This window comes from Gavialis gangeticus, unplaced genomic scaffold (genome assembly GCF_001723915.1).
Source record: "Gavialis gangeticus isolate Ggan-Ray unplaced genomic scaffold, GavGan_comp1, whole genome shotgun sequence".
NCBI lineage: Eukaryota > Metazoa > Chordata > Crocodylia > Gavialidae > Gavialis > Gavialis gangeticus.
The window spans coordinates 60,225,746-60,237,304 of NW_017729022.1; the positions used below are offsets into that span (position 1 = coordinate 60,225,746).

Below are 11,559 nucleotides of genomic sequence, written 5' to 3' on the forward strand. Positions count from 1 at the left end.
GCATTCCCCCAGATCCTGATGTACATCCCTTATATACTTATAGGCTACCTGTTCCCTGAGGTGCAGCTTTCCTGATCCCCTTCTCCAAGCTGTACAGAGCTGTAACAAAAAGGCGCTGACCACCTTGCTGCTGCCTAGTGTCCTGGTCCTTTGCTTAAGTCGATTTTATGTTTTGTGAAGCTTAAACTGCCCCATTCACTGGGGAGGATTGTACCCATGCCAGCTTTGTCCTTGTGCCCAATTTCTTCAGGAGCTTCTCATCTACTGAAGGGTCAAAGTTTCATAGTTAAACCCTAACCAGTAAGCTTGAGGAGGTGGTGTCTATGCATACCAGTACTCCCAGTTGGCCTTTACCCTGGAACTCTTGGGCTAGAGGACAGGGGCTGTTGCTCAGAAGAGAGGAGAGTGTCTTCTGTCCCTGAATATGCATGTCCTTGCTAGGTGCCTTGGGTACAGATTTTTTTGTAGCTATGGAAGCACTGCAGTTCTATACCTTAGCACACAAGGGAACAGATCCTCTCATCAAGTATGTGACAGAGAAACCCGGGTTAGGCCATCACATTTGTGTGTTATGTCATCAATTCTGTAAGTAAGCAGCTGGAGCACAACAGCTCAAAATAAACCACGGAGGCTGTGTGTGGATTTCTTGCAGTTGATATTTTCATGATGTATACTGATGTCCCTGCATGCTATACCCATTTTACAGAACCTGTTTTACCTGTTCTTCATTAATGAAGAACACAGAGCCTTGGGAGACCCTACTGGTCACAGGGCACCACGACAATTGACTTCCATCAACCACCACCCTCTGGGTCTGACCACGGAACCAATTCCCTGGCCAGCGGATTGTGATGGACCCAAGGCTACAGTTGACCAGTTTTGCCAAGAGGTGATCATGGGATACCAGATTGAAGACTTTTTTGAATTCAAGATATATGACATCCATTGCTAGAGATTGATGTCATATATCTCTGCTGTACTGTGAGTGGAGTCAAACTGGTGTCCTGGAGCAGTTTGTTTTTACCCATCATAGCTGCATCCAGATGAGCATGGGCGTTTTGTTTCTCTAGGGACAAGTAGCACACCTTGTGCCACTGCTGCTTGTCCCTAGGCAATGCCTGTGCCACATGTGCTCTGGGATGTGGCAGGTTACCCGGGGTGGGGTAGGGGAGGCTTGGGCCAGCAACTGTGCTGCCCTAACAGCCTTACCTGGGGATGGTGGGGAGCTGCAGCCATGGCACTTCTGCAGCTAGGAGCCTGGCTGGCAGTCGGAGTGTGGCTTCAGCCAGCCAGGCTGTGGTTTTGGGCGGTGTGTGCTGCCCCTGCATCTGCCACCCTGCCTTTTTTTTGGCTTGGGTTCTTTTGATCCTGGGATCTTCTGGGATCAAATCCCCCCCCACCACGCTGCAAGGTAGCAGCACTGGAAATGCCTGCATGTGTGGTGTGTAGTGCCACAGACAGGTCTACAGTACCACATACCACACTCTCATGCTTGCCTGGATGCAACTTCCTTGCTCCATTAAACCAATTCACCTGGTGCCAACAAGGAGGAACACATTTCTATTTAACTGATTTTTAAAAGCTTTATTGGTCCAGCAAAACATCAGGAAGGCTGGAAGTGGGGGTGGGTAGCATGATATACAACAGTCTTTGTAAATCAATGCACAAATGATTATTTCATTTTGCAGTAAAAAGGGAAGGGTATGGCTACTATAAACAAAGGTGATGTTAGCTTTTTTCATTGTTTAGTCCTGGCCCTTTTAGGGCCTGTAGGCAGGCCCAGGGACTGGATAATACAGCCCTGCCAAATTTCCAGACCCGAGGGAGTGCTATGGGCTAGATCACACCACATCTGGTTGTGCTGTATGGAGTCAGGCCAGCATGCCAGATTGCACCCGTGGACAGACCCCTCCTGGGTCCAGCTGCTATACTGACCTCAACTGCAAGATCCAGCTGTGGATCAGCCCGTGATCCTCATCTGGCCTGCAGGGTTAGAAGGTTGAGCACCATGGTTATTGATTATCACTGGCTGTGAAAGCAGGAAGATGTGTTGCTTTGTGAGTGACATAGATACCTGAACAGAGCTTGGGACACCTTTTTGCCAGTTTCCAAATGACATGTGGGGCATGAAGTTCTGCACAAGCCTTTCTACAGCAGGGTGGTAGAAACTGCACTGTAAGGCACCAATGCTGTAGGGCACAATCCTGCACAGGAGAGAAGACAGGCCTATGGTATTGGGCCTATTTTATATCAGTTTCTAAGGATCTGACTGACTTTATTGCATCAGTTGCAAGGGTTGGCTACAAACAGTTCAGTTCACTCCCTGGGTTCCAACAGTGGTTTGTCCCTGGGGTGGCTGGAAGGCCTGAGGGTTTTAGTCCTGTTCAGCCATTGCATCTCACAGAGCAGCTTTGGAATCAGAGAGTCACGTACGTGGGGGTGGGTGTGAGCCAGGGTGGGGTCACCAGGGTGCAGTCTACTTTCTCCTCTGGCCCCTGGCTGGCAGCTGTCATGTAAACATGCTGGTCATCATCCTCTATGTTCTCATAAACTGGGCCCATGGTCACCTTGGCTTGGTTGATGCTGCTGCTGCTGCTGCGATGTGGGAATGACTCATCTTCATCGTAATGGCGTTGGAATTGGATTGGTCGGGCCCGTAGTCTATAAATAGTGACCACTGCTAGCACCACCAGTACTAGAAGAGTGACGGCGACCCCAGTGCCCACTGCAGAGTGGCTGTGTCCAAGTGGGGCATGGATGGGTTGTAGATGGCCTGTGGTGTGCCCTGCTCCGCACTGCTGGGGAGCAGGGGCCAAGCACTCCAAGAGATGCTCATTCTGGGGGATGACACAAACTCTGTACTCAGTCCCTGCAAGGAGACCATGGAGCTCCACCTCAGGCAGCTCACCTATCACCCGCAGCACCTGCTCATCCTTGCCCTCCTTGTATCGCACCTCAAACTGGTCATGGTCACCAGCAAAGGACCAAGCGACTACTAGAGAAGTATCACTCTTTGGCCTGATGCTGACGCTGGTGATGACACTGGCCAGGCATGGGTCCCATCTTGCCAACGGGTGGTTCTGGGAGGTAGCTAAGCGTGTTGTTGTAGTGCCCCTGATGGTAATAAGGGCTGTAGAGGTAGTGGTGGTAAGTGTGGTGGCAGCCTGTGGAAGAGATGGCACAGTGGCTACGGGTGTATTATTCTTGGCTGGGTTCACAGTGGTGAAGTCTGTGCCAAAAGGCGGGCAAGTCAGTTTCTGTAGCTAGAAAGGGAGGAAAAGAAACCCAGATGAGAAATCATTTCCTCTCCTATATCAATGCTGCCTTCAAGCAGCACTATCTTCTTGACAGTATGGGCAGAGAGAGATCCTTTACTGACAAGCATGGAACAGCCCAGTCGCTCTGGGTCACAACACCAGACACAAATGGGAGGTTACTTTGTGGAGAGGGTAGGAGTTTAGGACCGGAAGTGAAGAGTATCTGATCCAATTAAAATGGAGGGGGAGAGTGGTGCTGGTGAGATAGTAGAATATGCTCCAGTTGGCATCATCTCTGGCTATTAGGCCAGTTCCTCTTACGAAAACTGTCTTTAGCTCTGTTGTTTGCAAGAACGTTAGGGTGACTACATGTCCCTTATTTAAGAATGACTCCATCTCTGGGGTGAACCCTGACCTGCTTTAGAAAAGCAAGTGTTTTGCACACTATTTTTATAAACTATCCCTTTTGTATCCACTGGTCCCCGAGGGAACGACTTGCTAGCTGTGCTGGTCAAACTGGCAGGGGAAATCTGACTAGCTCTGCTGGATCATGGCTGAATGGATGTGGCTCAGCTTCCCACAGAGTAGATCACACACCAGAGGTCTGCTCTTCCCACTGAGCTTGAGGCCTCTCTCGCAGCCCTCCCACCCCTCTTGGCTCCGGCACAGGTTCGCTGCTGGCCCAGCTACCCCTTCCATACGCAGCTGGCTCCTGGCCCACGTGGACAGACTGCAATGCCGCCCAGTGCCCATCTCCTTTGCACTGCAAGTGAAAGAGACTGAATGGACCTTAGAGGGAGCTAAAGGAAGGGGAGAAAAGATGCCTAGAGTGAATGCAAGAGAAGGAACGGAGGTGGAAGATGTGGGAAGTAGGCAACAGAAGGGGGAGATCTGGGCCATCTTGGACACTGTGCCCACATGAGCTTTTATTTAACAATGGCACCAGGGCTGTACTGGCTTAGCTGTGTTGCAGGAGCCCCTAGTCGAGATGCATCATATAGAAAAAGAAAGGGCTTTGGGGATAGTGAACTTACCCCATGCCTCTGAATAGACACAAGTTCAGTCAGTGGCATGATTCGGGCAGGGCAAGCAGGCCATGAACCCCAGGCCCCAACTAGAAGGGGGTGCCAGAATTGCTCCCTCCCACCCCTCCCTCTTCACCCACTCCTGCCCCTCCTACCCTCCCATCCATCTACAGAAGTGGGCATACCCCTAGGCCTCCCCCACGCCCAGGGTGCTCACTGAGCTTGCTAGACCTCCGAGCTCAGCTAGCTACATCAACATGGGGGAGCTTGGTAGCATAGCTGCACTGGGCACAGAACATGACCTCTTCATGCCCTCAACTTACACGGTAGCGCCTTCAAAACTTCACAGTATTGAGCCTGCCATAAACCACAGCCTGCCATTCTCTGCCCAGGGCCCTGGAATCCAGAACCTCCCAAAATGGAGAATGACCTTTGACCTCTTCACCCACACCCCAACCCAACAAAGAGCTGTTCCTTACAAGAGTTAGGAAGGGAAGTGGAAAAGAGCAGAAGGAGGAAGGAAGGAAACTGAGCCAGAAGCACAGAAAACAGTAGGCTGCTATCTCTTTCATTCCTCCTCACCAGCTGCCAAACCTGCAATGGAGGCATCCTCCTGACCTGCAATACACTTACTCCCTCCAAACTCTGAAAGATTAAGCCCAACTGTTCTTAATACCCCATGGCCCTTCTTTCCTTGCTGCTCCCTCCCCACACTGTACAAAAGGTTAATGTGCATCATATTCTCTAAAAGCTTTACATTTAGGCAGACTGTGGGGTAGACCGTCCCCCTAGCAGCTGACTCACAAAGAACACAGTTCAAACCTGGAAAGATCTTCATTCCTGGGGAATGGGCTGGTAGAAACCAAAAGGCCAAATTTAAGCTTTTCAGGGGCTGGTAGATGGTAGAGGGTCAATATTCAGGAAGTGGAAGCTATCAGCCCATAAGATCCAGCCTGCAATGTAGTTGTTACATCTGTCTCCTCCAATTTAAGGTATCGTTGCCTTGAAAAATAGCCCCCTTCCTACCGCCACCAGCTCTTGAAGTGAAAGAGAGGAAAAACTTGGCTTGAAGGCCAAAGACCAGCCAGCCTGTGAACACCAAGTACTTACTTCTATATCCACGAGGAGTTGTCCCTGCAGCGCCCTCGGAGAGCTGCATTCAACAGGGCTGCGATCCTGTTGGGTCACCTTCTTCTGCCAGGTCCGAAGCCAGATCAAGCTGCAGTCACAGCACCACTTGTTCTCAGTCAGATACAGAGCAGAGAGAGACCTCATGGAGGCCAGAGATGGGAGCGACTCCAGGCTGTTGTTTCTCAGGCTCAGCACCTCCAGCCTGTGCAGCCTGGTGAAGGCCAGCGCAGTGATCTTCTCCAAGGAGAGGCTGTCTAGGAACAGCTGGTTCAGCGAGCGGAGCCGCCTCCCAAAGGAGAGCGATGTCAGCTTTCGGATGGGGTTCCCACTCAGCTGCAGTATGGAAAGCGTGACAGAGGTGCGGATGACTGTGGGCACGCTCTCCAGCTGGTTCTGGTCAAGGCTGAGTGTCCGCAGGCTGCGTGGAAGGATGCGGACTGACACATTGGAGATACGGTTAGCAGTTAGGTAGAGCCGACGGAGCTGTGAGAGACCACCAAGGGCTTGGTCAGAGAGCTCTCCTAGTAGGTTGTGGCTCAGGTCCAGGACACTGAGCTGCTTCAAGGAGGAGAACACTCCTGAGAGAGAGAAAGAGAAACAGTGAGAAAGAGAGGAGTGGGGCGGGGGTGCTGCTCCAGCTGAAATCCTATCCCAAACTATTCTGTGTTCAAACAATCTGTGATCAGGATGCCCCTTGGTCTCCATCAGCCCTGAGTTCCCCTCTCTCATTTTTCTTGGTTAGGATAACCCGTATCATGTATGTGCAGAAGGTCTGGTGGCAGCCCTATCTATTCAGAAGCATTGGGGCTCTTGGAGACCCAACGTTTGGACCAGGGATGAGAGGGTAAGAGATGCAGGGCTAGCCATTCTCATTCTTCCTGTAGCCAACCCTTACTGATGCTGGTGACTTCTCCATCTGGAGATACCTGGTGGGAGGTAGGTGATCTGGTTGTGCTGCAGGTGGAGAAAGATCAGGTTTGTCATGTTCACAAAGACATCCTGTGGGAGCTGCTCAAGGAGGTTGTTGTCCAGGTGAAGGTGGTACAGGTTCCTGACACCCTTAAAAGCCCCCGATGCCACCTGGAGGATATGACTGCTGCCCAGGTAAAGGCTGGTGATCTCAGGAAGATCCGGGAAGAAGCCTGATGACAAGATACTGAAACTGTTGTGCTGCAGGTCAAGCTCCACTGTGTTATTGGCAATGCCAGTGGGGAGAGCTGAGAGGCTGGCATTGGCACACTGGACCAACCGCTGCAACCAGGAGCAGGAGCAATTCACGGGGCACAGAGTGTCATCCGGGGAGGGCGCGATGGCTGTGATCGGAGTCCACAGCAGTGGCAGAGTGAAGACTGTGATCCAGAGCCCCGACATGGTGCCCTTGCCTGTTGTATAAAGCAGGCAGTGAAATAGCAGGATGCATGTTGCAGAAAGACTTGTGAATAGCAAAGGCCCACCATGATTGTCTCCCCATCCCAGCCTCATTATATTGTTCAGGACTCTGCCCAGAACACATCTATATCACCCATTGCTAAGCTCAGCACTGGTTAGATTCTCCTTTCTACAGTGAGGGGGTTGCATCTGCTAGGGATCTTTCAGCTAGGTTTGGGGGTCTCTCCAAAATGGTTCTTGTGGTCAGACTGCTAGGGATCTCCTGCCTATGGCTAGGTTTGGAGCAGCTGAAGCAGCCTGGCCTGAGTTGGGTTTCAGGCTAGGGCTCAGGTCAGTGTTAGAGAATGGGCAAAGTCTCAGGCTGTTTATGGTTGGACCTCATAGGGTTCCTTGAGCTAAGTTGATGGCGCAGGTAGGTAGCGTTTTCAGGCTAGTGCTAGGCAGGGTGGATCTTGGGGCTCCCCCAGCTAGGTTTAGGATGTGGGGAGTTTCCCAGTGGAAGAGGTAGGCTCAGGGATGGTCACATTCCCTTTGCTAAAGTGGGAATTGTAGCAGCCAAGGAACTTGCTCTGCGGTCTACTGCTCAGCACACCTCCTTGGAAGTTAGAGCAGTTGACACCCTGCCCTCTGGCCTCCAAACCAAGTCAGTATTGGCAGCCACCTGATCAATTTTTTTTCCCACCCTTTTGCATTTGTGACCTTGCAACACATGTCCAGGTTTGTCATCTTGCGCCCTTTGGGCTGTAGTTTTGCCTGTGTTACAGGAGCATTATTGTCATTTTGTATTTTCCCCTGGTCTGATCCTGGAGCCGCCTTCAGCATATGTCACTGGCCTGCCCTGGCTTTCCCTCCCATCATCAACTAGTTTAGCTCATTGAGAGCTAGGAGAGGACAAAGTCCCCAGACCAGATGAAGGCTGGCTAATACAAGGTGCACGTGGAAGTGTGGAAGGAATTGCAATAAGCAGATCGTATCGGCCTGCCCAGTCCAATAGCCTGCTCCCAACAGTAGCCAGTACCAGATGTCTCAAATGCCACAGGCTAATGACACCCGTATTGCTCTATGTCCAGAGCTGCAGAAACTTGGTCTTAAACATATTGGATGACATCTGGTCCCTTAGCCTCTCTGGCATGTGGCAGGTGTAGGCTTGATCGCTACTCTTCTTTTTCCAGAGCAGGGCTGGTACCTGAATTAATTACTACCCCAGCACAAGGAAGGTCCAATCAGTCTCCCTGAGCCCTCCAGCGAGATGCAGCCTCATTAGGAAGAAGTCTGAAGTTTCATGCTGCTCTCGCAGGCTTGGAGCACTGCTGAGGCCAGCCGGGGGCCCATTTTGAGTGCTCCACACCTCTGCTAAAGCAAAAGTCTTTTCATTGAAAGGCTTCTGGAGTTTAAAAGGGGCTTGAATATTCACCAAACCTTGAACAATTGATTCATAACAGTTCAGACCAATACACTCCACCCTGCCAGTGCAATGTGATATAACTAGGAGAAAAAGGTTTGCAGTAAACCAGACTGGCCAGTGGGTGGGGTAGCTTTTCCTTCACTTTTCTCCCTTATTTTATTTTCTTCCTCTGCCTTGTTCAGCCTGCGCCTCCTAGCCCTCTGCCTCTGTCTCTTGAATCCCCTCGTCCCCTACACTGGATCCCTGCTCAGCTGCTATAAATCAACCCTTCTTCATGACTTTACACTAGCAGAAGACCCAGCCTGGGCCATCTCCCTGCCTACTCCAGTTTCCTTCCTTCCTGTTACATCCCTGACCCGTCGCCACAGTCTCTCATGCCCTCTTCTCCTTCTGCCAACAGGTCACTCTCCCTCACAAGCTCCTGAATGGAGGTTGGGTTGTTTAGCCTGAAGCAGATGGAGGGGACAGGAATGGCTGAGGGCCTGGGCTTCCTCCTTTTGTTCACTCGTGACAAAATAGGCCCCTTGGAAAACACTGACTTGGCAATCTGGCTAGCAGGAAATGAAGACCTGGTGTCCTGCTCTCTCCCCCCAGTACAATCTTCTCTTGTTTAATGGATGGCTGTGGTCAGGAAAGTGGCTGTTGTAAAATGGCTCCATCTTGCTTCAGCATAACTTCTCCAGGGACCCTCTGCTCAGTTTGCTAACAGAGCCCCTGCGCTGCTCCCAAGGACCTCATGAAGCCAGCGCCCCTCTGGCAGGGGGGTGGCTCTCCACACTGCCAGCTGGCTCACGCCTACCTGAATTGCTCTCTGGCAGGCATGACTGGTAGCAGAGCAGCTCTCGGAGCCCAGTGGACTGTCTGCCGGGCTGGCAGGTAGGACGGTCAGGTAGGACAGTCATCATCACAAGAGCTGTGACTCATGTGGACTGGATCTAGGGGCCGCTATGAGAGGGAATACACAGGAAATGCCAAGATGAAGGCCCCGATAAAACCTGACTCTGCTCCTTACAGGCTTTGTTGAATCAACAAAAAATAACCAAATGTCTGCAGACCTCATCCCCTCTGAAATGCTCTCCCCACTACTGCCTTGGGGGCAGCAGCACTTGGACTTTGCTTCCTGAGCTGAATAGACGTCGGCGCAGTAGGGCCGCCAGCACAGATAACCCAAACAGGTTCCTCCATTTGGCTGATAATTCTCCCATGCCAGATCCTGCTTCCAGAGAAATCTGGAGCCACTCTACAGATGCTGAAGAGTCGCTCTGGACCCCATCAGCACCACTGGGAGACGGATCCAACCCACAACGTTCACTGCACTCGGCCTCCAGAGCCAGGACTGCGGTGATTTGTAACAGTGGAAACAACCACTGCAGCTGCTCCTCCTGCATCCCAGAGGGAGGTCTGGGACATTTGGATGCCTTGGGTAAAGAGGAGGACGGGGGGAGACTCGATCCCCCACCCTTTGCTGTATCACAGGGGAAGCCACAGCTCTCCTCCTCAGCTGATGCAGGGGCATGTCCCCCTCTTGCTGCAGTCTGCATAGCCTCTGCATAACTCCACCCTCTCCCAAGGACTTGGCTGCTCTGCTCCTTCTGCCACATGGAGATAGATGTCTTAGTAACAGAAGGTGGGCAGAGGTGGCGCTAATAAAGAGGCCAGCCAGGCTCAAAGCAAGCAAACAAGTGTGTGGGCCAGGGCAGGAGGCAGCTGGTTAGTTTCTTCTGCTCAGCCATGGAGCTGGTCCACGTGTGACGAGCTGGGGCTACTCTGGCTCAGACTTTGGGGCATGGGTGAGGGAGTAGGGGAAAAGAAATACAGCCTGATGTTTCCCTCCTTGATCCTGCTTGATGCTCCCTTGGAAGACGAGGCCATCTGGGGCATGCAGCCGGAGAGGTGGAAAAGGCAGATGCAAAGCAGAGAGGCATCCACTCACCAGTCAATTTGCTGCCCTCAGGTGTCCCCCTTCTGCTTCCAGCCAGTTCTAAGCCTCCAGCTCCCCGTGTCCCCCCTGCTCTCCTGCCCTAGGATCTCACCCATCCAGATACAAATCTCTGCACTCTCTACCCTGGGCGTCTCCCTCTTTCCCTGGCCTCCACCTCTCTTGAGCATGGCTCTCTCCCACCAAGTCTCCCTCCCTTGTGGACCTGGTGTGCTCCTGTGTTGTCTCCAACAAAGAAGTCTTATCCTACAGCTCCTCTACATGGGAAACTCTCCATGACCCACAAGACTAGGCCCAGATTGTAGGTGTAGGTGGGTCCTGCTCACTGATTCCTTGCAGTTTTCCCCTCTTGTTACTACAAGCTCTTTGAGGCAGAGATAGTATTTTCTCCTATGAAGCTTCAGGCTCATCCGTGGCTGATTGACAGCAACAGTGGGACCTGGGGATTCGTGTTCCTGCCTTACCTCAACTGACAACAACTTCACTCGCTTGAAATATTTGCAGTTCATTTTCACCATTTCCTTCAATCACCGACCAAAGCAAAACCCGTTTCCAGCAGGCAGCTCCAGTTGTGCAGTAATTCCCCTTTCCACCTGTCCTGCCTTTACTGAGCTCTCCCACACCTGCACTGATATCAGAAGGGCCACCTCTTGCTGGACCTTCACCTCCTCTCCTTACCTTGTCTTGAAAGTTGTCCCAGTTGTGGGGTACGTGCTGATCCAATGCTTTAGCTCTTCTCCGAGTGCCCCATCTGGTGCTGCAGCCAGCACAGCCACTGCTGTGGTGATTCTTCCCCCTTTCAGCTCAAATGCATCCCACAACCCAGATGAAGGAAGCAGTGTCAGGACGTGAGTTGCTTCCTCCAATTGTTTGCAGTGAAAAAGGATACAGATGAGCTGGAGAAAGTAGAGACAACAGAAAAAGAAGGAAAGAGACAAAATTTGACACAAAAAGTTTCAAACACCTGATGTCCAGTCTAGCCCTCCTCTCTCCTGTTGCCTTGCTTGCTAGAGAAAATAAACCATGCTTGAAAACAATGTCCTGCCCTTGAACCAGGCCAAGCCATCATGCTGGCCAGGCTGTGCAAACCATTCCAGCTGGGTTCAATGCCAGATTCAAGAAGTGTGCTCAGGATCTGTTCTCATTGCCCAAGCCACCCTCTCTTCTCGGCTGCATGTCTCACCACTATCCCCCAGGCCTTTTGTGCCTCACAACTGGGAAAAGGCAATCAGGACTTGCAGTAAAGATGATCTCTTTTATTGGACCAACAAGATTTTTGCAAAAAAATTTCTTTAATTGCAAGCTTTTGGGCACAAACATCCTTCATCAGGCATTGGAGAAAAGATTGTAAAAGTTCTCCTGGGTAGAAATGAAAGTTCATGGAAGGCACTTGAGGGGGAGCAGCCCAGCAAG

General features: G+C 51.5%; 2 protein-coding genes across 3 annotated transcripts in view; one reads left to right on the forward strand and one right to left on the reverse strand.

Annotated features, from left to right (window-relative positions):
- The window catches only part of RANGAP1 (Ran GTPase activating protein 1), a 47,156-nt gene extending 46,514 nt beyond the window's left edge, over positions 1–642 (forward strand). The window contains exon 16 of the mRNA XM_019515117.1: positions 469–642. Coding sequence (XP_019370662.1) covers positions 469–589 — 121 coding nt within the window. The 3' untranslated portion in view covers positions 590–642. The remainder of the gene's footprint in view (positions 1–468) is intronic.
- A 1,736-nt stretch (positions 643–2,378) lies between these two features.
- LOC109295952 (chondroadherin-like) lies at positions 2,379–11,029 on the reverse strand. 2 transcript variants are annotated; one of them, XM_019515119.1, is made up of 5 exons: positions 10,825–11,029; positions 9,007–9,152; positions 6,340–6,795; positions 5,393–5,991; positions 2,379–3,263 (listed from the first exon to the last, which is right to left on the reverse strand). In XM_019515119.1, exons 2-5 carry the CDS (start codon positions 9,110–9,112, stop codon positions 2,418–2,420), a joined length of 2,007 nt encoding a protein of 668 aa, XP_019370664.1. In that variant the 5' UTR covers positions 9,113–9,152; positions 10,825–11,029; the 3' UTR covers positions 2,379–2,417. The 2 variants fall into 2 exon arrangements, with proteins under 2 accessions (XP_019370664.1, XP_019370665.1); XM_019515120.1 differs by lacking the exon at positions 9,007–9,152 and having other exon boundaries at positions 10,825–11,027.
- Positions 11,030–11,559: the final 530 nt, after the last annotated feature.